The sequence below is a fragment of the Crotalus tigris genome, unplaced genomic scaffold (assembly GCF_016545835.1).
Source record: "Crotalus tigris isolate CLP2741 ecotype Arizona unplaced genomic scaffold, ASM1654583v1 scf7180000024361.1375286210:1436186, whole genome shotgun sequence".
NCBI lineage: Eukaryota > Metazoa > Chordata > Lepidosauria > Squamata > Viperidae > Crotalus > Crotalus tigris.
The window spans coordinates 1307091-1334771 of NW_024100529.1; the positions used below are offsets into that span (position 1 = coordinate 1307091).

Consider the following 27681-nt stretch of genomic DNA (forward strand, 5'->3'; position numbering starts at 1 on the left):
AGAAGGTAGCAAGGCAAACAGATCGTGGAGAGGATGTGTAATGTGCCAGACAATCCTGCTGACCTTGCTTGAGAAATTTCTATTTCTATTCTGTGCTGTCCTGTCCCGTTCCATTCCATTCATTTTCTATAATTCCTATTCTTTTCTGTTCTGTTTAATTCCATTCTATTCATATTCTATTCTATTCATATTCTATATCGTATTCATATTCTATTTTATTCATATTCTATTCATATTCCATTCTATATTCTATTCCCTATTACCCATTCCCCATTCTATTCTATATTCTATTCTATATTCTATTCTATTCTATATTCTATTCTATATTCTATTCTATATTCTGTTCTATTCTACATTCTATTCTATATTCTATTCCCTATTCCCAATTCCCCATTCTATTCTATATTCTATTCTATATTCTATTCTATTCTATATTCTATTCTATATTCTATTCTATATTCTGTTCTATTCTACATTCTATTCTATATTCTATTCCCTATTCCCAATTCCCCATTCTATTCTATATTCTATTCTATATTCTATTCTATATTCTATTCTATATTCTATTCTATTTTCTATATTCTATTCTATATTCTATTCTATTACATCCCTATTCATATTCTATTACATTCCTATTCTATTCTATTCTATTCTATTCTATTCTATTCTATTCTATTCATTACATTCCTATTCCTATTCCATTCCATATTCTGTTCTATTCTGCTACACTATTCCATTCCATTCCGTTCTCCTTAAATCCTTGCACTTCATTCAAATCAGAGTCCAGTGAAAATCTAAAGAGGAGATTGACTTTTCCCCAGTTACTTTTTGTTTCGTGCAGGTTTCACTCTTAGGGCATAAAAACAGAATAATCATATTATGGCAATACTTTTTACTACTTTAACTGTAAAATAATTGAGAGCCAAGTGGGGTGGAAACTGTATTTTTTTTCCCGTTTATACCCAAATGAAAAAAAAAAAATCCCAATCTCGAGAAAGGCTAATTCTTTCCAGCTCTATTCTGATCGATAGATGGATGGATGGATGGATTGATGGATTCGCCCGGGAAGCGCTCATCTGAAGCCCCCGCCGAGACCTGCGGGGGAAGCGGCCGCTAGGGGGCGCGGTAAGGCGGACACGCCCCCTGGTGGCGCTTTAAAAGAGCGGCCGGACCGGTTTTCGCACGCTGCCCGAGCTTCGCTTTCGACGGGCGACCGGGCAGAGGCTGCCGACCGAGCGAAGACCCCCCTCCCCGTTCCAGCCGCACAAGGGGGGGCGTCTCTAACACACCTGGATCCGGACAGGTGAGTCCCGGGGCTGCCGTCCGCCCTCCAGCCAGCCAGGCGCTCCGGCCGATTCCCAGCCTCGCTCGAGGGGGCCGGCACTCTGCACGTGCTCAGAGGCCGGGGGCCTTCCTCGGGAAGGACGCGAGACGGGGGGAAGGGGGAAGAGCGCGTTTGGACGGCTGCAAGGATGGCTGGGGCTCGCTCCGGCGCTTGCCTGCAGCCACGAGGCATTGGGGATTTTGCAAGGCGGAAGGGGATGGATCCAAGCCGGGATCCGGGGAGATCCCGAAGAGATCCGGGGCTGGGAGGAGGGAAGCAAAAGCCCCGCTGGACGCGCAACCTGGAAAGCTGGCGGCCGGACCGGACGCTTGAATCGCTGGCTGGGCTGCGCCTTGACGCTGGCTGGTAACAAAATAAGGGAGAATATTTGCAGTTGTGGGATGAAATAAAGGGTTGTTTTCTGGCAGACGTTTCCTGAGGAATGGAATGGAATAGAATAAAATAGAATTATAAAAAATGAATGAAATGTAAACATAGAAAATGAATGAAATGTAAATATAGAAAATGAATGGAATAGAATTATAGAAAATGAGTGGAATGTAAATATAGAAAATGAATAGAATAGAATAATAGAATAGAATAGAGAAAGAATAAAATAGAATAGAATAAACAGAATAGAGAAAGAAGAGAATAGAATGAACAGAATATAGAAAGAATAGAATAGAAAGAACAGAATAGAAAATGAATAGAATAGAATTGTAGAAAATGAATGGAATGGAAATAGAAAATGAATAGAATAGAATAGAGAAAGAATAGAATAGAAAGAACAGAATAGAGAAAGAATAGAATTATAGAAAATGAATGGAATGGAAATAAAGAAAATGAATAGAATAGAATAGAATAGAATAGAATAGAATAGAATAGAATGACAGTTGGATGGGACCTTGGAGGTCATCTAGTCCAACCCCCTGCTGAGGCAGGAAACCCTCTACCATTTCAGACAAATGGCTGTCCAGTCTCTTCTTAAGCTTCCAGTGTTGGAGCATTCACCGCTTCTGGATGCTAGTGGCTGATGATATTATATAGTTGGGTAATGAAACGTCTGCAAGAAAACAACCAAGCTCAGAGATCACCAAGGGCTTCCTCATCCTCCAGAAGGTCAGGCCAGAAGCTCTGGGGGGTCCAGAGCCTCCAACTGGGAACGCACAACCTTAAATTTTGAATTTCTGAATGGAAGGTTTCTTTCCCCCCCCCCCCCATTGCTACCATGCTTCAGTCTCCTGTCTCTAAAAACGGGAACGGAATACCTACTTCCTTCTTTACGACAAGCCTGTGAGGTAGGCTAGGATGGAAGGCTGCTCTGGTGACCTCTTGGGAAACACCAGAAGATGGCTGTTCCTCAATTGTGACCTGCAGGAAAACCTCTCCACTGCACGGCACATTTCTCCAAATACAATTCTGCCTTCAGAAAAATGAGACTTCCATCGTATTTAAACGGAAAGGATGGGAACTGTAGTCCAGCATATTTGGAGGAGGGTCGATTCCCTCGGCGTATCCCCTGGGTGCTGCGGGAAGCACAGATGGGAAGCTTAGCAATTGCTCCAAGCGCAAGTCTTGCAAACACAGCCTCAAGGACGCCACTTGAGATTAAAACCGCAGTGCTCCGTGCATGTCTAGAGTTTTATTTCCTCCCATCCAGGCTGGATTGAGAGACAAGCTGTAAAAATTGCAGGAATAATTGGAAGGTCAGAAGGCGTGTCTGTTTCTTCCTTCCCAGATCTGGATTTATGCCTTGGTGCAATCTCTCTCTCTCTCTCTCTTTTCCTGGAAATTGCAAACAGCCTTCAAAATGTGGAACGTGACACATTTAAGTTGCGGTTGGACAAAAAAGAAAGAGAAGAAGCTTCGAAGCTGGTGATGTTGACACGAATCACGGTAAGTTCCCAGGATTTTGCAAATGGTTTGGTGCAGTAAGCAGAAGTTTTAAAAGGGGAGGAGAAGATAGAGGAGCTGGTAGTTTTGTAGCCTGGAGTCATATTAACTGAGCCGATCAAGGAGAGAAGCAACCTAGAACTAAGGAGAAATTTCCTGACAGTGAGAACAATTAATCCGTGGAACAACCTGCCTCCAAAAGCGGTGAATGCTCCAACACTGGAAGTTTTTAAGAAGAGACTGGACAGCCATTTGTCCGAAATGGTATATAGGGTCTCTGCCTGAGCAGGGGGTTGGACTAGATGACCTCCAAGGTCCCTTCCCGATTCTATTTCTATTTCTATTCTATTCTATTCTATTCTATTGTCTGAAGTGGTGTAGGCTTTCCTGCCTGAGCAGCAGGTTGGACTAGAAGACCTCCAAGGTCCCTTCCAATTCTGTCATTCTATTCCGTTCCATTCCATTCTATTCTATTCTATTCAGTCCATAGGGCAGGAATAATTCTATTCTATTCTATTCTATTCTATTCTATTCTATTCTATTCTATTCTATTCTATTCAGCCCATAGGGCAGAAATGTGCAACCTTGGCAACTTTAAGACTTGTGGACTTCAACTCCCAGAATTCCCCAGAATTCTGGTGGGGGAATTCTGGGAGTTGGAAGTCCACAGGTTGTAAAAATGCAAAAAATGCATATCCCTTTGATCCAGGGCACTCTTTCTCAACCTTTGCCATTTTAAGCTGTGGAGAGGCTTCAGGTAATCCTCGACTTAACAACCGTTCATTTCGCGGCTGTTCCAAATTATAACAGCACCGGGGGAAAAAAAACGGCTTGCAGTCAGTCCTCTCTCTTAACAAGCTGTGCAGAATTCCCGGGATCGGGTGATCCAAATTTTTATGAAGCTGGCAGGGTCCCTGGGTCCCATGATCTCCCTTTGTGATCTTCCCCAGCTGTCTTCCAGCGAGCAAAATTAAGGGGAGAAGCCAAACCCGTTTAACAGCCGTGCGATTCACAAGTGTGGCCAAACAGTTTTCAAAAATCGGGCACGCCTCACTTCACGATTGCCTCGCTCAGCGATGGAGATGCTGGTTCCAATTGTCATAAGAGGAGGACTGCTAGAAATGCATGCTCTGTATTACTAGGTAAAAGTAAAAAAGTTAACGGTTGCCTGTTGTTATCTTATTCTATTGAGCTTAAATAAAATAGGGTTAGCCATTGAGAAGTCGATGCTTTTCTTCTTTTTTTCCACCCCCCTCTTTCCCCCGACATTTTTCCCTTTTTCTTCCCCTGCCGTTGTTTTCAACAAATTTTTTTTTCTATTTTCTATTTCGATAAACTCGTAAAATTTGTAATACCGGACGTTGAGGGCCACCTGTATGAGATTCCTTAAAAAGCAAACGGGCGATAAGGAACGAGCAAAGGCAGGAATGGGGAACAAGGTTGCAGAAACGGATTTAGAGTAGAATGGAGCTGGAAGGGACCTTGGAGGTCTTCTAGTCCAGCCCCCTCAAGCAGGAGAACCTATGCCAGGGGTAGGCAGCCTTGGCTCTTTTATGACTCGTGGACTTCAACTCCCAGAATTCCTGAGCCAGCCATGCTGAGGGGAAAGGGAGAAGTTTTCAAGGTGAGCCATGCTGGCTTGGGAATTCTGGGATTTGAAGTCCACCAGTCATGAAGGGGCCGTAGTTCCCCCATGCTGGCTCAGGAATTCTGGGAGCTGAAGTCCACGAGTCATAAAAGAGCCAAGGTTGCCTACCCCTGACCTATATCATCTCAAGACAGGTGACTGTCCAGTCTCTTCTTAAAAATTTCCAGGATGGAGCGCCTGCGATTTCCGAAGCTGTTCCACTGGTTAATTGTCCTCCCTGTCAGGAAGTTTCTCCTTAATATCAGGTTGCTTCTCTCTCTGATCAGCTTCCAACAGGTGTAATAGATTTAATCCACCCCTGTTTATTTATTTATTTGTATCGATGCATGCATATAATAATAATAATAATAAAAAAGTTGGAAGGGACCTTGGAGGTCATCGAGTCCAACCCCCTGCTCAGGCAGGAAACGCTATACCATTTCAGACAAATGGCTGTCCAGTCTCTTCTTAAAAACTTCCAGTGTTGGAGCATCCCCCACTTCTGGAGGCAGGTTGTTCCACTGGTTAATTGTTCTGTCAGGATTATTTTCTGTGTTTCTGTCCCTGCCATCCTCAGCGTGGCTCCTGTCGATCCGAAATGCCAATAATCGAATAAGTGCAGTAAAAACCTACAAGTCTTCAAATCAGCCAGCTTGCTGCAAAATGCAGATTTGCAGAGGTTTTCTCTCTGCACCCAAATTTTTTGGGGGGGAGGGGGAACCCTTCACTCTCTTCCCCAAATTTTAACTACAACTCTCATTGTTGGTAGAATTATGCCTAATTTTAAGGGAGCAGAACAGAACCGTGCAATGACGTGGTAAATCCTGGCAGGGGAAGCGTTTGGCTTGAGCCAAAGACAACCCCCCCCCCGACACACACTGCCTCCCCTGCAACATTTTGTTGCTGTCCCACTGGCTGCTCTCCCCAGCAGAAAGCCTCGATTGGGTATAGGATTCTGCTGCTTGAGCAGAATCCTATTCTATTGTAAAGAGGGTCATGCTGGAAAAGAGGAGAAAAAAAAGTTCTCTCGCCAAACTGCTGGGTCTTGAAATGTCAATGCCGACGCCGTTTTTTGTCCCAACGTAGCCAGCGTCTTTGGGGATGCTCCAGATGTGTTTCCTCTTGAGAGCAACAAAGGGGCAAGCTTGAAGCATTCGATTCCAGAGACTTGTCTGCAACTCCCATCCAGAAAGCAAAAATATTCTTGTCCATCAATGCCGATCTCTTTAGAGGTGAGAAACGGTAAAATGGAGAGACCACAAAAACTGCTTTGGAATATTTGTAAATATTTGCAGCTAGCGGTGGGTGTTTGACGGATGTCCTGCATCGATCGATCCGTCAATCAGAATAGAAGTGGAAGGGACGTTTGGAGGTCTTGTAGTGTTGGAGCACCTACAAATTCTGAAAGCCAGCAGTTCCATTAGATAATTGTTTTCACTGTCCGGAACAGAACAGAACATAAAAGAATAGAACAGAACAGAATAGGAGCTGGAAGGGACCTTGGAGGTCTTCTAGTCCAGCCCCTGCTCAAGCAGGAGATCCTCTACCATTTCAGACAAGTGGCTGTCCAGCCTCTTCTTAAAAAACTCCAGTGATGGAGCACCCGCAACTTTGGATAATGCAGTTTCATGTTTCCGACGCAATTCGCCCGCAGGCTCTTGGTAGGTTAAACAATGTTCTTCTTTGCATGTTATCACAGACTCGTATTATTTGTTTTTTTAAAAAAATCTCTTAAGACACTTAAATGATGGTGGCTTTTTGGTTGTCTGTAGTGAAATGTGGGAGATAATTGCTCTTATTTTTTAAGCGCTAACCGGTCTCCGGTTCCCACTTGGAGTGTGCAGCAGCTGTGAAATGTAGAATAATTATGGATGATGCTGCATCGTTGATCTCTTTCTGATTTGCGTCTCGCTCTCTTTTTTTTTTCCTTTAATAATATCCTGGTGGGTTGTGGGCTTCCTTGTTCCATTCTGCTCCTGAATATGCGTGATCTTTATTTTTTTAAAACAGCCCCACATATTTATTTGTACTCGGCCACGCAGAGAGCCCCGTGGTGTCTTCTGCTCTCCAAACAGTCTGAGGTTACGGTCCTTATTTAGATTTGCTTCTCCCATAAAGTTCAAAGCATTCTTGCTGGTTAAGATTTTCTCAACAGATAATTACACTTAAAGATTTAAATCTATTTTTCCCATGTAAACTATCTCAACACTTTTACATTTCTTAAAGAATAGGTAAAAAACAGTAAAGAAAAGGATAAGATAAAATAAAATAAAATAAGATATAGTATAGGGGGTACCTTGCTCAATAGTAGTAACTGTGAGAGGGACCTCGGAGTCCTAGTGGACGATCCCTTAAATAGGAGCCAGCAGTGTGCTGCAGTGCCAAAAAAGCCAACACAGTGCTAAGCTGCATTAACAGAGGGAGAGAATCAAGATCATGTGAAGGATTAATACCACTTTACAAGGCCTTGGTAAGGCCACACTTGGAGTACTGCATCCAGTTCTGGTCACCACGATGTAAAAAAGATGTGGAGACTCTAGAACTAGAGTACAGAGAAGAGCAACAAAGATGATTAGGGGACTGGAGGTTAAAACATATAAGGAACGGTTGCTGGAATTGGGGATGTCTAGTTTAATGAAGAGAAGGACGAGGGGGGACATGATACCCATGTTCCAGTATCTCAGGGGCTGCCCCAAAGAAGAGGCAGTCAAGCTCTTCTCCAAAGCGCCTGAGGAGAGGACAAGAAGCAACGGATGGAAACTAACCAAAGAGAGAAGCAACCTCGTAATAAAGAGAAATTTCCTGACAGTTAGAACAATTAACCAGTGGAACAACCTGCCTCCAGAAGCGGTGAATGCTCCAACACTGGAAGTTTTTAAGAAGAGACCGGACAGCCATTTGTCCTAAATGGTATAGGGTTTCCTGCCTGAGTAGGGGGTTGGACTAGAAGACCTCCAAGGTCCCTTCCAATATTATTATTGTTGTTGTTGTTGCTGCTGCTGCTGTCCAGTCTCTTAAATACAACTTCTGGAGGCAAGCAATTCCACTGGTTATTTGTTCTTACTGTCAGGAAATTTTTCCTTAGTTCTAGGTTGCTTCTCTCCTTGATGAGTTTCCACCCGTTGCTTCTTGTCCTGCCTTCAGGTGCTTTGGAAAATAGTTTGATTCCCTCTTCTTTATAGCAGCCCCTGAGATATTGGAATACTGCCATCATGTCCCCCCCTCGTCCTTCTCTTCATTAAACTAGACATCCCCAATTCCAGCAACCGTTCCTTGTATGTTTTAGCCTCCAGTCCCTTCATCATCTTTGTTGCTCTTCTCTGCACTCTTTCTGTGTTTCTATCTTTCTGTTCCTCTCTCGCTACCACCTGTTTGCTCTCTCCTCTCCTTTGGGGCATCCAGGGGGCTGGAGAAGGACTTTTCCGGCTCTTGAGCAGAGTGTCCAAAACATCAGCCCTTTTTGGCCAAAGCCATTTCCCCAAAAGTTACTTTTAGAAAAAGAATGGGTAGCCCAGGGGTAGACAACCTTTGCTCTTTTATGACTCGTGGCTGCAATTCCCAGAATCCCTGAGCCAGCATGGCTCAGCTTGGAAACCTCTACATTTCTCCTCAGCATGGCTGGCTCAGGAATTCTGGGAATTGCAGTCCACGAGTCATAAAAGAACCAAGGTTGCCTATCCCTGGCCTAGTCCATTTTTTCTGCACCTCAGCAACTTTAAGATGTGTGGACTTCAACTCCCAGAATTCCTGAGCTAGCCATGCTGAGGGGAAAGGGAGAGGTTTCCAAGCTGAGCCATGCTGGCTCACGAATTCTGGGAGTTGAAGTCCACGAGTCATGAAGGGGCCATAGTTCCCCCTGCTGGCTCAGGAATTCTGGGAATTGAAGTCCGCAAGTCATGAAGGGGCCATAGTTCCCCCATACATGCTGAGGAATTCTGGGAATTGAAGTCCGCAAGTCATGAAGGGGCCATAGTTCCCCCATACATGCTGAGGAATTCTGGGAGTTGAAGTCCGCAAGTCATAAAAGAGCCAAGGTTGCCTACCCCAGGCTAGAGAAAGAAGAATTAAGAGTAACTGAACTTGTTTGAGCAGGGAATGGCCGTCCCTCAGCATTATAATTGGTTATTATTTTTTTAATGTCAGATACTGTATTATATATATTCCTTATTATTCTGCGATTTTACGTTAGTTTTAACTAATCAGAACGATGGGGGGGGGTGTTAGCGTTTTTTAAATGCATCGTTGCTCCTTATTTATGATAGGCAGTCCTCGACTTAAATGAGCACAATTGAGCCCAAACTTTACGTTGCTAACTGATTTTTGTCCCCTTTTACAACCTTTCTTTGCCACAGTTGTTACGCGAAGCGCAGCTGTTAAGTTAGTAACACAGTTGTTAAGTGAATCTGGCTTCCCCCCCCCCCCATTGACTTTGCTTCTCAGAAGGTCGCAAAAAGGGGATCACGTGATCCCGGGGGGGACGCTGCGACCGTCATAAATACGAGTCAGTGGCCGAGCATCTGAAGGTGCGACCGCGGGGACGTCACAACGGTCGTCAGCGTGAGAAACGGTCATGAAGTTGCTTTTTTCCACGCTGTTGTTAACTGTTCGAGCAGTCACTAAACGAAGCGTTATAAGTTGAGGCATAGCTATACGGAAGGTTCTGGATATTTAAAAAACAATATTCTCCTATTTCCCCCCCCCCTTTCTGCTGGTTCATGGCCGCAGTCAAGTTACGTGATTAGATTTGGAAAAAAAAAAAAGAATGGTGCATTTGCTTTGCGTCAGAGATAAAATACGATTGATGATGCTGGTGCATGTCCCCCCCCAGCCTCTCTCCCCCCCACCCTCTTATCTCTCCTTCCATCAATCAAAGGGATCTAGGTGGAGTTTTGCGGCTTCAGTTTGGACTGGTAACATTAAAAGGGCTGGAAGAGGGGGCCTTGGAATTCACACACACACACACACACAGATACACATCAGCAAACCCATTGCGGTTGGCAGCTTTGAGATGGGTAGATCACAGCTTTGAGTCATTTTCCTATATGGGGGGAGGGGGCTGCAGCACAATCAATGCATCAAAAGCGATGCTGACCTCCATCCAGTGTCGCTGGCTGTGAGTTGGGTGGCTCCATCAACCTGTTTAATTAATAATAGTAATAGTAATAATGATAATAATAATAGTAATAGTAATAATAAAAGTTGGGACTCCTTTTGCAGGTAAGAAACACCTGTGTAGGGTAGGATAGGATAAGAGTAAGAATAGAAATAGAATTGAAGGCTCCACACCCATTTGCACCACCCAGGTGACCCTGAGGACATATATAAAACTCCAAATGGTCTTAACAACCCTCTAAAACAGTGGTTCTCAACCTTTTTAATGCCGTGACCCCCAACCGGTTGTAAGTCGAGGACTATTCAACCGGTCGTAAGTCGAGGACTACTCAACTGGTGCAGCACTGTTTGCAGAATGGGACTTTTGGTGGGCTCAGCAGAGACAGCCTGGACACTTCCTATTGGCTTTGGAAAGCCAATAGAATTAGACTCTATTCAAGAGAGTCTCTTCTATTGGCTTTCAAAAGCCAATAGAATAAAAGGGAGTAGCACAGCTAAGGAAAAGGGGGGGGGGAATGGCGGACTGCGTTGTTTGGTGACCCCCGTGAAATGGTCGTTCAACCCCAAATGGGGTCCCGACCCACAGGTTGAGAACCACTGCTCTAAAACAAGGGTCTTCAGACTTGGCACGCTGGCTGAGGAATTCTGGGAGTTGAAGTCCACAAGTCATAAAAGGGCCAAGTTTGAAGACCCCCTGCTCTAAAAGAAGGCAAATGACCAGCGGTCTGCAAGGCATATAAATCCTTCCATTCCCCACCGTCCAGTCAGAGCTGAAGAAGCTTCTGGGATGAGAAGCGAAACGTCTTCAAAGGAAAAATAAGGAAGTCCAGTTGCCTAATGAAAAATAGCAGCTTTGGGACAAACCCTGACCTGGATGACTGAGAATCTGTCCTCTATATGTGTGTGAAAGAAGATACATGATGCTTTCTATTGCTCACTTCTAGGAATATATACAGCATCCTAAGCTGAATTGGAGTTAATATTCTTTAATTTTTGTGTGTGTGTGTGATTTACTGTGCTGGTAAACTAAGGGATGTGGAAAACAAATGGGGCGTTGATCCGATGGGCATAGCTGCCATCTTGACGGTTTTACCTTAATCTGGGTGTATTCCTGTGGTTAGCTGATAGTTCAGGCACAATCAAATCAATTTAATAGATCACTTGAGAGTAGAAATATCTGTTGATTCCCTAGTCTGTTCAATCCAGATTTATGTTGCTGGTAAAATTTATGTCAGTTGTGCCGAGATGCAATTTAAATTTACATCTTTTGCTTAAATCTGCATCCTTTACCTTATAACGTACATCGGCAAATGACAAACAATTTCAGCCAATATAAAAAGACCGGCTGCAAAACATTACACCAGTATTATAAATGAGCCGGGATGACATATCCTAAATCATGTATGGGTCTCTTTAGGGAATGTGGTGGTAGTTTGAGGATGAAACCAGAATGACAAATGTTTTCTCCTGCCTCTAAAATCTGCCAAATGGTGGAGATTCAGAAAAATCACAAGTCTTGCTTTATTTCGCAAACTCCTCAACTGGATCAAGTCGTTAATTAATCCAGGGATTTGTCCAAAGCTGGATTTTGATTACGACCGCTGTCGTAACTTGGAGCGGTCACTAAAAAAAAATAGTGGCAATAAGGGACTCCCTGTACAGGAAATTGGCGACCAATGTCTTTGACTTACGACCGCAATTGGCACAGGAACCCTCACTATAAGTTGTAGTTGCGAGTTGAGTAGAACCGATTTTACAAGTTTTTTTTTCCCAGGGGTCCTTAAGCGAATCGCATGGTTATTAAGCACATCACATGATCTCTAAGTGAATCCTGCTTCCCCAGTGGGTGTTATTTTATGTTTTACTGGAAACCGGGGAAAAAAAAAACCCAAACCCAAACAAACCCACAAATTGTGATTTCCTGACAGTTAGACCGATTCATCAATGGAAGGGAAGTGGGCCTCCAGCAGTTATGAGTGCTTCATCGCTGGAAGCGTTCAAGAAGAGATGGGACAACCTTTAAAGGGGAAAAGAAAATGAATCATCATGAATATGTTTGATTTATGGATTAACCCAGGCAGTATACCGGTGAAACTCGAAAAATTAGAATATTGTGCAAAAGTTTATTTCTTTCAGTCATGCAACTTCAAAGGTGAAAGTAATATATGAGATAGACTCATTACATGCAAAGCAAGATAGTTCAAGCCGTGATGTGTCATAAGTGAGATGATTATGGCTTACAGCTCATGAAAACCGCAAATCCACAATCTCAGAAAATTAGAATATTGTGAAAAGGTTCAATATTCTAGGCTCAAAGTGTCCCACTCTAATCAGCTAACACGTGCAAAGGGTTCCTGAGCCTTTAAATCAGTAGTTCTCAACCTGTGGGTCGGGACCCCATTTGGGGTCGAACGACCATTTCACGGGGGTCGCCAAACAACACAGTCCGCCATTTTTTCCCCCTTTTCCTTAGCTATGCTACTCCCTTTTATTCTATTGGCTTTTGAAAGCCAATAGAATAGACTCTCTTGAATAGAGTCTAATTCTATTGGCTTTCCAAAGCCAATAGGAATTGTCCAAGCTGTCCCTGCCCTGCTGAGCCCTCCAAAAGTCCCATTCTGCAAACAGTGCTGCACCAGTTGAGTAGTCCTCGACTTACGACCGGTTGAGTAGTCCTCGACTTACGACCGGTTGGGGGTCGCAGCATTAAAAAAGTTGAGAACCACTGCTTTAAATGGTCTCTCAGTCAGGTTCAGTAGGAATCACAATCATGGGAAAGACTGCTGACCTGACAGTTGTGCAGAAAACCATCATTGACACCCTCCATAAGGAGGGAAAGCCTCAAAAGATAATTGCAAACGAAGTTGGATGTTCCCAAAGTGCTGTATCAAAGCACATTAATAGAAATTTATGTGGAAGGGAAAAGTGTGGAAGAAAAAGGTGCGCAAGCAGCAGCGATGACCGCAGCCTGGAAAGGATTGTCAGGAAAAGGCCATTCAGAAATGTTGGGGACTTTCACAAGGAGTGGACTAAGGCTGGAGTCAGTGCATCAAGGGCCACCACACACAGACGGATCCTGGACATGGGCTTCCAATGTCGTATTCCTCTTGTCAAGCCGCTCCTGAACAACAAGCAACGTCAGATGCGCCTTACCCAGGGCTAAAGAAAAACAGAACTGGTCTGTTGCTCAGTGGTGCAAAGTCCTTTTTTCTGATGAGAGCAACTTTTGCATCTCATTTGGGAACCAAGGACCCAGAGTCTGGAGGAAGAATGGAGCGGCACACACTGCCAAAAGCACCGAAACCTGGTTCAATGACTGTGGGATTACTGTGCTTGATTGGCCAGCAAACTCACCTGACCTGAACCCCATAGAGCAGTGGTTCTCAACCTTTTTAATGCCACGACCCCCCCCCCCAACCGGTCGTAAGTCGAGGACTACTCAACCGGTCGTAAGTCGAGGACTACTCAACTGGTGCAGCAGCACCGTTTGCAGAATGGGACTTTTGGCGGGCTCAGCAGGGCAGGGACAGCCTGGACAATTCCTAATGGCTTTGGAAAGCCAATAGAATTAGACTCTATTCAAGAGAGTCTATTCTATTGGCTTTCAAAAGCCAGTTGAATAAAAGGGAGTAGCACAGCTAAGGAAAAGGGAAAAAAATGGCGGACTGCGTTGTTTGGCGACCCCCGTGAAATGGTCGTTCGACCCCAAATGGGGTCCCGACCCACAGGTTGAGAACCACTGCCATAGAGAATCTATGGGGCATTGCCAAGAGAAAGATAAGAGACACGAGACCGACCAATGCAGAAGAGCTGAAGGCCGCTGTTGAAGCATCCTGGTCTTCCATGACACCTGAGCAGTGCCACAGGCTGATCGCTTCCATGCGACGCCGCATTGAGGCAGTAATTGCTGCAGAAGGGGCCCAAACCAAGTACTGAGTACATAATGCATGCTTATACTTTTCAGAGGTCCGAGATGGTTCTATGTACAATCCTTGTTTTATTGATTGCATGTCATATTCTAATTTTCTGAGATTGTGGATTTGGGACTTTCATGAGCTATAAGCCAAAATCATCTCCCTTATGATCCATCACGGCTTGAACTATTTTGCTTTGCATGTAATGAGTCTATCTCATATATTAGTTTCACTTTTGAAGTTGCATTACTGAAAGAAATGAACTTTTGCACAATATTCTAATTTTTCAAGTTTCACCTGTATGTATAACGGTTTTGATTTAATCAAAGGGGATATTGTATTATGAAGTAGATGATTGAATATGGTGGGAAATAGAGAACTTTTAGGAAGTAGAACAAGATTCCATTTAAATAGGTAAAATGTGTATTTTGGCTATTATAGTTTGTTGTGAAGTGAGATGAGGGAAATCTTGGTTACCCAACGTCTGAAAACTATGGATATTGAACGGTTAAATTGGAATATGGATGAGAAATTAAAAATTATGTAAACATTAATAAAAGGATATGGATTGTTTATGAAGATTGAATGTAATTAAGATATGTACAAGCTAAAAATGTATTGATAAATGTAATAATGATGTTTTTATTGATATGATTAGAATTGCACTAGCTTGAATAGGAGACAGTGAATGTTAAGGTAAAAAGAGAAGAAATATCTGATACTGTAATCTGAGATTTGCACTGAAGGTTTTGTTATTGAACTATTGATTAACCCAGTCACCAGGTTAATAATTAGAAAATTAATTAAAAAAAAAAATTTTTTTTAAAAAAGAAGAGATGGGACAATCATTTGTAAGGAAATGGTAAAAGTTCTCCTGCTTGAGCAGGGGGCTGGACTAGAAGACCTCCAAAGTCCCTTCCAGCTCTTGTCATTGTGATAGTCTGATCCTAGCCTTCAGATTCGCCCACACATCGCTCACTGTGCTTCTCTTCTTCCAGTCTGAAGTCATCTCCTCATCTTCTGCCAACTGCACCAAGCTGGACTTCCAGTTCTCCCCCATGGAGCTGCTAAACCCGGCGGCTTCTGGAGACGTGTGCAACGGCAGCACGCCGGAGGGGAAACCGAGTCCCTTCAACCCCGAGGTCCTAAACATGACAGCCGAGGAACTGCGCCTCCGATACCTGGGACCCCGTCGGTCAGGTTTTTTCGTTCCCGTCTGCACCACCTACCTGCTGATTTTTGTGGTGGGAGCCCTGGGCAACCTCATGACCTGCTTGGTGATCATCCAGCACCGCTTCATGAGGACGCCCACCAACTATTACCTTTTCAGCCTGGCCATCTCAGACCTCCTGGTGCTTCTGCTGGGCATGCCGTTGGAGATTTACGAGATGTGGAGCAACTACCCCTTCCTCTTAGGGGCCGGGGGCTGCTGCTTTAAGACCCTGCTCTTTGAGGCCGTCTGCTTCGCCTCCATCCTCAACGTGACGGCCCTCAGCGTGGAGCGCTACATTGCTGTGGTCCACCCGCTCAAGGCGAAGTACGTGGTGACCAAAAACCACACCCAGAAGGTGATCGTCACGTTGTGGGTCCTCTCCATTGTCTGCTCCATCCCGAACACAAGCCTACACGGGTTACAGACTCTCTACGTGCCCGGATGGGGTGTGGTTCCCGACTCGGACACCTGCACCCTGGTGAAGTCCCCGTTGATCTACAACCTCCTCATCCAGATCACCACCGTCATCTTCTTCTTCATCCCCATGGCCATCATCAGCGTCCTCTATCTGCTCATCGGCCTGCAGCTGCGGAAGGAGAAGCTGCTGGAGGCTCTAGAGGCCAAATCAGGAAGCTGGTCCGACTACCACAACGTCCGCCTCCAGCAGAAGAAGGCTCGGCGGAGGCAGGTGACCAATATGTTGTGTAAGTTGAAGGGGAAGGGCCCCAAGGGTCGAAAACTGGGATCGGGCATCTGAGGAGGCTTCCAACTGGGTTGACCTGTGGGAAAAGAACAGGCTGATGGGGTTGGTTTCTGAACATTTCATTACCAGGCTAGGTAACACCATCAGTGCTAGAAGGGAGGAGGAAGGATTGTGGGGTCCTTGGCGCTCTCTGAGCTTGCTTGTTTTCTTGTAGACGTTTCGTTACCCAGCTAGGTAACATCATCAGTGCTAGAAAGGGGTGGGGGGGGGAGGAAGAGGAGGACAACGACGATGGCTTTGGAGTCCATGCTGTTCTCTGAGCTGAGTTTATAAGTGGGTTTTTTTGCAGAACTTTTTTTTTGTATATATTTTATTAATTTTTATAGAATAACATTCTTCAGTATTTAGCAAACAGCACGTTGTCTGGATTCGTATTTAAAAAACAATCAATAATAATTAGTTTCTACGTTTTGCTAATCAGTATGTTAGTTAATAATATGTTTCTTACATCTTCATTTCACCCGATGGTCTTCTTCTTACTAATACATATTTAATGTTACATGGTACATATCACGTTCCTTTTTCTCTAACTCATTTTTCTAGCCATAGATAAAAATCATCCCATGTTCTAAAGCCCCCGGTCCGTGGATTGGCACCGGGCTGCAGCATGCCAGCAACCGATCTGCACAAACAAGGAAAGCCCCATCCACAGGATGCAGGCAGCACATAAAACCACACACACACATTCCGGTCCACGGAAAAACCTCTCTCCGCGGAACCGGTCCCTGGTGCCCAATAGGTTGGGGACCTCTGTTCTAAAGTATACTGAATCTTCTTTCTCTTTCATCTTCAATGTCAGCCTGTCCCTTTCTGCACAATCTAAGATTTTCTTAATTAGTTCTTCTTCCGTTGGTAGGTTTTCATTTTTTCCAATATTGAGCAAACACTCATGATTGAACTCTCGGTGGTTTGCTTGCAGACGTTTCATTAGCCAACTAGGTAACATCATCAGTGCTAGAAGGGTTTGTGGAGATGAAGAGGAGGAGGAGGAGAACTGTGGGGTCCTTGCTGGTCTCTGAGCTTGACTGTTTTCTTTCAGATGTTTCATTTCCCAAACTAGGTAACATCATCAGTGCTAGAAGGGAGAAGAGTTAGCACTCAGCTTTGCAGCACTGGTGACGTTACATAGTCCGGTAAAGAAATGTCTGCGAGAAAACAAGCAAGCTCAAAAAGTATCAAGAATTCAACAGTTCTCCTCCTCCTCACTGCACACCCCACTCCCTTCTAGCACTGATGATGTTACCTAGTTAGGTCATGAAACGTCTGCAAGAAGTCAACCAATGTCAGAGAACCACAGTACAACCTTGCGCTACAGAGATTCTCTCCTACCAAGACTGGACATCCCTGGAGTAGACGATTCTCCATAATCTCTTCCAATTCTGGAGTTCCAGGTGAGATTTTCCCCAAATACCCCTGGAACAGGATCACCAAACTCCTCGTTAGGACTGACTTCCCCATGTCTGCAGATAATCCTCGACTTAATAACCATTCATTGAGTGAGAGTTCAAGATACAGCTATCCTGGTTCCGCAGATGAAACTCTTTGAAAGAACTTCGAGGCATTGTTTACCTTAAAGAATCTTTATTCTGAGTAGCGTAACTTCAGCACTTCATAATCGAAACCAAAAACTGAATTCCCCTCCCCTGAGCACATAGTACCAAAGCACAATTCCCTCCTCCAATTAACAGTCATAAATCACATTCCCCAATTAGCTTGAAGCCACAGGCTTCCTCTCCAGCTCTCCAGCCCACCAAGTCCTTATCAGCTCTGGTTACAATAACCTTGATCCTCACGCTAGTTTTAGCATTGTTATGTCTAGCCAGACTCTCATCTAACTCTAAAAGCAAAAGATAACAGAGGGCTACATTTGTCTCTGTTGTCAATGCAAAAACATCCAATGTTGGCAGCGTGACAAAAGCAGCATTGAAAAGCATGACTTAGAGCTGGCCCTCGCCACTTAATGACCGTCGCAGTATCCTCGTAGTCATGTGATCAAAATTCAGGCAACCAACATACATTTATGACAGTTGCGGTGTCCTGTGGACACACAATCCCCGTTTGCGACTTTCCCAGCCGGCGTCCGACAAGCAAAGCCAATGGGGCCAGCTGGATTTGCTTAACGACTGCACGATTCGCTTAACAACCAGGCCAAATAAGGTTGTAAAATGGGTCATAGTTCACTTAAGAACCACCTTCCTCAGCCATGGAAATTCTGCTCCTAGACGTGGCATGAATCAAGAGCTACCTGTAGTATTCCCTCCGGTGTTTTATCTATCAATCTTCTAACCTGGTTATTTATTTATTTATTTATTTATTTATGAGACTTATATACCGCTTTAAGTGCAAGCACTCTCTAAGTGGTGTACACCAGTAAGCAATGTATATATATATTTACATTGCCTCCAACAATCTGGGTCCTCATTTTACCTACCCCGGAAGGATGGAAGGCTGAGTCAACCTTGAGCCGGTGAGATTTGAACCGCTGACCTGCTGAACACAGTCAGCTAAAATAGCCTGCAGTACTGCACTCTAACTGCTGCGCCACCTCGGCTCTATTCAGTTATTCAGTTCCAAAGCTTGCCGAGAACTCCGTTCTGTTCCGAGCAGAATGAAGCCTCAGTGAGCGACGAAAGGGAGGGAAATTGTGAACACGATATCGGAGGGCAGAACTAATGAGCAATTTGCTGCCACGCTTCAGCACACACGCTCACCGCTATAAGTATTATCGAATGCAAATGCACGGAAAACACTTATCCACTTTCTATTTTTATAGTGCCATTTTAATACTTAAGACAGGGTCTCTTTGTATCGTATTTTCTAAGTGAGCCGCTAAGAGTCAATTTGATGGTGCAGGCATACAAATGTGCCTATTAAATGCATCCAGTTTTGGTCAGCTTGCTATGAAAAAGATGCTGAGACTCTAGAACAGTGGTTCTCAACCTGTGGGTCGGGACCCCATTTGGGGTCGAACGACCATTTCACGGGGGTCGCCAAACAACGCAGTCCGCCATTTTTCCCCCCCTTTTCCTTAGCTGTGCTACTCCCTTTTATTCTATTGGCTTTTGAAAGCCAGTAGAATAGACTCTCTTGAATAGAGTCTAATTCTATTGGCTTTCAAAAGCCAATAGGAATTGTCCAGGCTGTCTCTGCCTTGCTGAGCCTGCCAAAAGTCCCATTCTGCAAACGGTGCTGCACCAGTTGAGTAGTCCTCGACTTACGACCGGTTGAGTAGTCCTCGACTTACGATCGGTTGGGGGTGGCGGCATTAAAAAGGTTGAGAACCACTGCTCTAGAAAGTGCAGAGAAGAGCCACAAAGATGATTAGAGGACTGGAGGATAAAACATATAAAGAACGGTTGCTGGAATTGGGTATGTCTAGTTTAATAAAGAGAAGGACGAGGGGGGACATGATAGCAGTCTTCCAGTATTTCAGGGGTTGCCCCAAAGAAGAGGGAGTCAAGCTCTTCTCCAAAGCCCCTGCAGGCAGGACAAGAAGCAAAGGTTGGAAACTAATCAAGGAGAGAAGCAACCTAGAACTAAGGTGAAACTTCCTGACAGTGAGAACAATTAACCAGTGGAACCACCTGCCTCCAGAAGCGGTGAATGCTCCAACACTGGAAGTTTTTAAGAAGAAGAGACTGGACAGCCCTTTGTCTGAAATGGTGTAGGGTTTCCTGCCTGAGCAGGGGGTTGGACTAGATGACCTCCAAGGTCCCTTCCCACTCTGTTGTTCTGTCATTAGTGTACCTTTCAGCAGGAAAGCAAAGCGGCTGATTTGAACAGCCTTTCAAGTACATGTCACTGCTGGAATTCTGTTTCGCCCCTACAGATTAGTTTCCCCCCTGCAGGAGGGAGAGGAACGGGCGACAGATTGAAGCGTGGCAATCAGGCAGAAAATTAGAGGCTGCTGGCAGACCCCAAAACCCAGCATTGTGCAACCTCTTTGGCAATTTCACAGCCTACGTCGAACAAGCTGAACCTGGTAATTGAATTAACCCCGGCGTCCCTCCGTGCGATCGATGGGCGTTTTTTGACATTTGACGTATAAACGTAAAAATACCCACAAATCAACCTCGTTTTCCCTGAGATGGCCCAATGCGGGGAGCCGTAGAGCGACAAACAGGTTGGATTTGCACCACACACCAAGAGGTACACACCCTGAGGAAGACAGCCCAAGGTTAATAAGTAACCTTTACACAGCGGGGCTGTGTAAATGCAGATTTGGAGATAACCTTTGCCTCCAGAAGCTGTGGATGCTCCAACACTGGAAGTTTTTTAAGGAAAGATTGGACAACCGTTTGTCGGAAATGGGATAGGGCTTCCTGCCTGAGCCAGGGGGTTGGACTAGATGACCTCCCAGGTCCCTTCCAACTCTGTAAATCTGTTAGATGTTAACTGACTTGGGCTGGGCTCAATTTATTTTTTTACCACCAGCCAAAGAGTGGGCACAGTAGAAGTGAGGGACTTGGCAGACAAGAGAAAAGATTTCCAGGAAAACTATAGAGTTCCTGCTTAAAGAGACTCCTTAAGAGGATTGTGTTCTTTACACAACAATCAATGTGTGCATGGACCTACAGGTAGCTTTCAATTTACCAGCATTGGCTTAGTGCAACCTAGAACTAAGGAGAAACTTCCTGACAGTGAGAACAATTAACCAGCGGAACAACCTGCCTCCAGAAGTGGTGAATACTCCAACACTGGAAATTTTCAAGAAGAGACTGGACAGCCATTTGTCTGAAATGGTATAGGGTTTGTTGCCTGAGCGGGGGGTTGGACTAGATGACCTACAAGATCCCGTCCGAGTGTGTTATTCTGTTCCTTCCTTCCTCCCTCCCTCCCTCCTTCCCTCCCTCCCATCTCCAACACTGGAAGTTTTTAAGAAGAGACTGGATAGCCCTTTGTCTGAAATGGTACAGGGTTTCCTGCCTGAGCAGGGGGTAGACTAGATGACCTCCAAGGTCCCTTCCAACATTATTATTATTATTATTATTATTATTATTATTATTATTATTATTATTATAGTGAGCATTCAAAGTTGCAACAGCACTGGAAAACGTGATTTCGCAATCAGTCCTCGCCTTTATGACTGTTGTAGCACGGTCACACGATGAAAAATTGGGATGCTTGGCGACCAGCATGCATTTATTACAATCATGTGATCACCATTGGCGATCACCGTCCCAGCCAAGCTTCCGACAAGCGAAGTCGGGGGGGGGGGGGATCTGGATTCGCTTAATGACCAAATGATCTCCTTAACAACTGCAGTGACTCCTTAAAAAAAAAAAAAGGCACAAATTGCCTGCAAGTCAACTTAACAACTGCCTCACTTAGCAGAGGAAACTCCACTGTGGTTCCAATTGTGGTTTGTTAAGTTGAGACCTATCTGTATGTCTATAGCAGGACGTTGTCAGAACGTCAGATAAGATGTGTCACCAGAATATTAGACTTTGGCTAGGACAGTGGTTCTCAACCTGTGGGTCGGGACCCCATTTGGGGTCGAACGACCATTTCACGAGGGTCGCCAAACAACGCAGTCCACCATTTTTTCCCCCTTTTCCCTAGCTGTGCTCCTCCCTTTTATTCTATTGGCTTTTGAAAGCCAATAGAAGAGACTCTCTTGAATAGAGTCTAATTCTATTGGCTTTCCAAAGCCAATAGGAATTGTCCAGGCTGTCTCTGCCCTGCTGAGCCCGCCAAAAGTCCCCTTCTGCAAACGGTGCTGCACCAGTTGAGTAGTCCTCGACTTATGACCGGTTGAGTAGTCCTCAACTTACAACTGGTTGGGGGTCGCGGCATTAAAAAGGTTGAGAACCACTGGGCTAGGAAAAGGGAAAAAGGGAGAAGTTGAGAGATAAGGGAAACTTGAGTCACCTAAATATACAATACTTAGAAATCATAAATAATAGTGGTAATTGGAAGATTGATGGAAAATTAAAGCCTGGAAGGGGGGGGGGGAAGCAATAACAAGACATTAATTGTATACAAGGATGAAGTGCAAATGCAATTAAGATACGTATATACCAGTGATGGCGAACCTTTTAGAGACTGAGTCCCCAAACTGCAACCCAAAACCCACTTATGCATCGTCGAGTGCCGGATGGGTGTGGCCTATTGGCTGGGCATGGCCCATTGTGTAGGCGTGGCTACGGTAGTAACGGCAGACTTGGTGGGACTAAAAAGTTCAATCAATCAATTCCAACTTTGCACGATCTTTCCCCCCCCCCCCCCCCGCAAGAAGTTGAAATTGATGATTGAACCTTTTTTTTTTTTTTTTTTTTTTGCACACGGCGGCAGAGGCCTAAAGCGAAAAGGTTTTATAAAACCCAGCTGAAGGCCTCGGACTGGGGCGACGGCACCCGTGCCCACAGAGAGGACTCTTGAGTGCCGCGTCTGGTACCCGTGCCATAGGTTCCCCACCACTGGTATATGCTAAAAATTATTGATAACTGTAATGAATATGCTTTTATCTAGTTGATGATGATAATAACAACAACAACAACAACAACAAAGCACCCCAGACTTAACAATTGTCGATAAGAAAGACAAAAAAGTCTGGATAGTGGACGTGGCAGTGCCTGGAGACAGCAGAATAGAAGAGAAAGAATTGGAGAAGATAACAAAATACAAAGACCTACAAATAGAAATAGAAAGACTGTGGCAAAAGCAAGCAAGGGTAGTACCAATAGTCATAGGCTCCTTGGGTGCAATCCCAAAACAACTGGAGCACCACTTGAACACCATTGGCATTGACAAATTCGCTATTAGTCAATTGCAAAAGGCAGCCTTATAGGAACTGCTTCCATCCTGCGACGATACCTGTAATACCATCAAACATCCACATCTGCCTATCCCAGGTCCTGGGTAAGGACTCGATAGGTAGATAAAATGCCAAATCCAGTCTGAACATCTGGCTGACTGTGCGATGATCCATAATAATAATAATAATAATAAAAGTTGGAAAGGAACTTGGAGGTCATCTAGTCCAACCCCCTGCTCAGGCAGGAAACCCTACACTATTTCAGACAAATGGCTGTCCAGTCTCTTCTTAAAAACTTCCAATGTTGGAGCATTCACCGCTTCTGGAGGCAGGTTGTTCCACTGGTTAATTGTTCTAACTGTCAGGAAGTTTCTCCTTAGCAGATATTAATGGAAAAAAAGAGGAAATATTTGATTTTGTAACATTTATCCTTAAGACTTATGTCTGGATGCAGGTTGTTCCACTGGTTAACAGTTAGAACAATTAACCAGTGGAACAACTTGCCTCCAGAAGTTTTTAAGAAGAGACTGGACAGCCATTTATCTGAAGTGGTATAGGGTTTCCTGCCGGAGCAAGGGGTTGGACTAGATGACCTCCAAGGTACCTTCCAACTTTTATTATTATTATTTACACTATTGAACTATTGATCAACCCAGCCATCACACTGCTTTTTAAATACCCAACTGCAAAATGAGAAAAATCAATAAATTGAACTATTGATCAACCCAGCCATCACACTGCTTTTTAAATACCCAACTGCAAAATGAGAAAATCAATAAAATATTATCAAAAGTAGCCATGACGATCCCAAAACATACATGGCAATGTCATGTATGAAGTCACGTGCCCTGCTTTGCCTCTCCCTGTGGATGCTCAGGGCAAGGGCCCAAATGTCAGAAAGGCCACCCCTTTCCCACGAACTTGCAGGCAGCAACATAAAGCATGTGAGAAAGGACCAAGCTAGAGGTGAACGACTTCCATATTTTTGCCAGCAAAACTTGTTGGGCTAGGTCCATGAAGAACCAGGGTTTGAATTTTATTTTATTTTTGTTTTATTTCTTTGTGTCCCGGCTCTATTATTTTGATAAATCACTCGGCAGTGAACACGATCCAACTCATCTTCCTCCACTGATTTCCCCCCCCCCCCAAAATGACAACCCTGTAAGGTGGGTTGGGCTGTGAGAGTGCATGATTGGCCCAAAGTCACCCAGCTGGCTTTCATTCCTAAGGCGGGACAAGAACTCACCTTTTCCTGGTGATTGGCCCAAAGTCACCCAGCCGGCTTTCATGACTCAGGCGGGCCTAGAACTCACAGCCACCTGGTGATTGGCCCAAAGTCACTCAATCGGCTTTCATGACTCAGGCAGGACGAGAACTTACAGCCACCTGGTGATTGGCCCAAAGTCACTCAGCCGGCTTTCAGGCCTAAGGTAGGACGAGAACTCACAGTCTCCTGGTGATTGGCCCAAAGTCACCCAGCCGGCTTTCATGACTCAGGCGGGACTAGAGCTCACAGCCACCTGGTGATTGGCCCAAAGTCACTCAGCCGACTTTCAGGCCTAAGGTAGGACTAGAACTCACAGCCACCTGGTGATTGGCCCAAAGTCACTCAGCTGGCTTTCAGGCCTAAGGTAGGACTAGAACTCACAGTCTCCTGGTGATTGGTCCAGTGTCACCCAGCCAGCTTTCCTGCCTAAGGTGGGACTAGAACTCGCAGTCTCCTGGTGATGGGTCCAAAGTTACTCAGCCGGGTTTTCAGCCTGAGGTGGGACTAGAACTCGCAGTCTCCTGGTGATTGGTGCAAAGTCACCCAGCCAGCTTTCATGGCTAAATCAGGACTAGAACTCACTGTTCTGGTGATTGGTCCAAAGTGATTGGCTCTACAATCCTCCTCCTCCTCCTCCTCCTCCTCCCGGCATTGATCATATTACCTAGTTGGGTAATGAAATGTCTGCAAGAAAACAGACACACCTCACAGTTTTAACCTTGGGCTAGCTTCTCCATTGATTGGCTAGAACGGAGGAGGCTCTTCTCCTTTAGCCAATCAGTCCCAAGCTTTTCCTCCCCAATAACTCTGCTTCCCTGTCCTTGTCCCCCCAGTCGTGCTGGTGGTCGTGTTTGGCATCTGCTGGGCCCCCTTCCACACCGACCGGCTGGTCTGGAGCTTCGTCACTCACTGGACTGACCGGATGCAACACATGTTCCAGTACGTTCACATCATCTCCGGGGTCTTCTTCTACCTGAGCTCGGCCGCCAACCCCGTCCTCTACAACCTGATGTCCAGCCGCTTCCGCGAGATGTTCAAGGACGTGATGTGCCAACGACGCTTCCAGAAACTGGGCTCCCACAGGTGCTCACCTAGCAGTGTACGCACCACCATGCGCAGCACCGTTTTGGAACCTCTCCCAGGTGGCCACGGGCTGCCCGTGTCTGACCCGGAGGACAATGAGGGGGACCTTGTGGGGGACAACGTGGACGAAGGAAAAGACCCGTACCTCTGAAGGCTTTCCCCAACCGGTCGCATCAGTTGCCTTTCACGCCAGGCGCTGAAGTTTGCAGCTGGAGTATGTCCTGGACTTAACAACAGTTTATTAAATTACAACAGCGCTGAAAAAAGTGACTTAGGACTGTTGGGCTGTGGGTTCGATCTCCGAGCTTGGCGTTTTGGCTGCAAAGATTTTGTCTCCGTTCGGGGTGGAGGGACATTTTCAGCACACTTGGAATCGTGCTCGTTTGTCAGAGCACTGGCCTTTAAATACCTTTATGTCTGATGTAAATTGGTACAATTGACTTAGGACCGTTTTACATATATGACTGTCGCAGCGTCCCCAGGGTCATGTGATCAACATTCAGATGCTTGGCGACTGACTCGCATTTATGACGGTTGCAGTGTCCTCCAGAGTCACGTGATCCCCCGTTGCGACAAGCAAAGTCGACGGGGGAAGCCAGATTTGCTTAACGGCTGCGGCGATTCGCTTAGCCACTGTGGCAAGCAAGGTCGTAAAACGGGGCAATGCTCTCTTCACTGTCTTGCTTAGCGGTGGAAATTTTGGGCTGGGCGGCAGTCGTAAGCCAAGGACTTAACTGTACAGAATAACAGAGTCGGAAGGGACCCTGCAGGTCTTCTAGTCCAACCCCCTCGTTCAGGCAGGAGACCCCTATATACCAGTGATGGCGAACCTTTGAGAGACCGAGTGCCCAAACTGCAACCCCAAACCCACTTCTTTATCGCAAAGTGCCAACACGGCAATTTAATCTGAATACCGAGGTTTTAGTTTAGGAAAAAAAAAACAACTCGTACCTTAACTTCTTTTGTCTTAAAAGAAAAAACGAATAACAAATCTTTCAGTGATACAAACAGCTTTTTACCGAAAGGTAAACCGTTTGCGTTTGGCACGCTTTTGAACAATTAATGTGATTTTTGCTGTTGTATGCCTGCTGATCATTTGCCTAACCTTGGCTCATACTTTGTAAGTTTGAGAGCAACACACGCAGCACTCCGGTCATCTGTTCGTCTTGTTTCTGGTGTCAGGTTTGATATAATTCAAAGCTGAAAACAGCGCGCTCGCTCCGGAGGTTTGCTTTGGCTAGGAAGGGGCTGCGAAAACTTAGCCAAAGAGCGAGGTGCACATGCCCACAGAGAGGGCTCTGAGTACCCCCCTCTGGCACGCGTGCCATAGGTTCGCCACCACTGCTACATACCATTTCAAACAAAGGGTTGTCCAATATCTTCTTAAAAGCCTCCAGTGATGGAGGACCCACAACTTCTGGAGAGAAGTTTTCGCTCTATAAATTGCACCCATCCACGACGAACCAAATTGATAGAGCAGCTAGGCCGGTAACAAGCTTTAAACTAACCAGGCACGGCAGATTGTGTGAACGCAATTGTGTGACTCCTTAACTGAATTCAAGGTGACGCGGGAACACGCACGAGGGAATGTAAACACTTGAAGGGGGAGGGAAGGACAGAATCCCGATAGTTTGGCTTATTGCGATTCCCAAAGTCAGAGAAGATGGCTGGCATCGCATACCGAATAAAGGACCCATTCGTGTGAAAATTGTGTCGTTCTTCCTTTACGGGGAGCCCTCTACTCAACACCCTTTTCATTTAGTGACCGTTCAAAATTACAACGGCACTGGAAAAAAGTGACTTAGGACCGTTTTTCACACTTACACCCACCTCGTGGTTGCGGCATCCTCGTGGTCACCGGATAAAAATTCAGACCCTTGGCACCTGACTCGTATTTATGACGGTCGCAGTGTCCCCCAGGGTCACACCGTCCCGTTTTGCGGCCTTCTGACAAGCAGTGTCAATGGGGAAGTCAGATTGATTTAACAACCGTGTTCCTAACTTAAAAACAGCAGGGATTCGTGGCAAGGAAGGTGATAAAATGGGGCAAAATTCACTTAACGTGTGTTTTGCTTAGCAACAGAGAATTCAGGCTCAACTGTGGCCCTGCGTTGAGGGCTACCTGTCGCTCTCATATTATTATCTTCACCCTTAAATATTTTGCAGGTGACTGTTAATTGTTAAAAGGGATTGCTACCTATTCTCTTTCCAGATTGAAAACAAAGCTTGATATTCTTTACAGCTTGTGAGATTCATCTGTTTCCAAAAGGAATGGAATGGAATGGAATGGAATGGAATAGAATAGAATAGAATAGAATAGAATAGAATAGAATAGAATAGAATAGAATAGAATAGAATAAAGGAATAGAATAGAATAGAATAAAGGAATAGAATAGAATAGGAATAGAATAGAATAGAATAGAATAGAATAAAGGAATAGAATAGAATAGAATAGGAATAGGAATAGAATAAAGGAATAGAATAGAATAGGAATAGAATAAAGGAATAGAATAGAATAGGAATAGGAATAGAATAAAGGAATAGAATAGAATAGAATAGGAATAGAATAAAGGAATAGAATAGGAATAGGAATAGAATAAAGGAATAGAATAGAATAGGAATAGAATAAAGGAATAGAATAGAATTAGAATAGGACATAGAATAGAATAGAATAGAATAGAATAGAGCTGGAAGGGACCTTAGAGGTCTTCTAGTCCAGCCCCCTACT

At 44.9% G+C, this 27681-nt stretch overlaps 1 protein-coding gene across 7 annotated transcripts in view; it reads left to right on the top strand.

Moving 5' to 3' along the window:
• The first annotated feature begins 672 nt into the window (after nt 1–672).
• NMUR1 (neuromedin U receptor 1) overlaps nt 673–27681 on the top strand; it is a 58007-nt gene continuing 30998 nt past the window's right edge. For 2 of the 7 annotated variants that reach the window (XR_005554766.1, XM_039327417.1), the window contains exons 1-3: nt 1323–1690; nt 3127–3220; nt 14869–15771. Coding sequence is in view for 6 of the 7 variants with exons in the window: in XM_039327417.1 (XP_039183351.1) it covers nt 1473–1690; nt 3127–3220; nt 14869–15771 (1215 nt within the window). In the remaining variant the exon portion in view is untranslated. The other 5 variants (XM_039327419.1, XM_039327420.1, XM_039327415.1 and 2 more) reach the window with 5 other exon arrangements.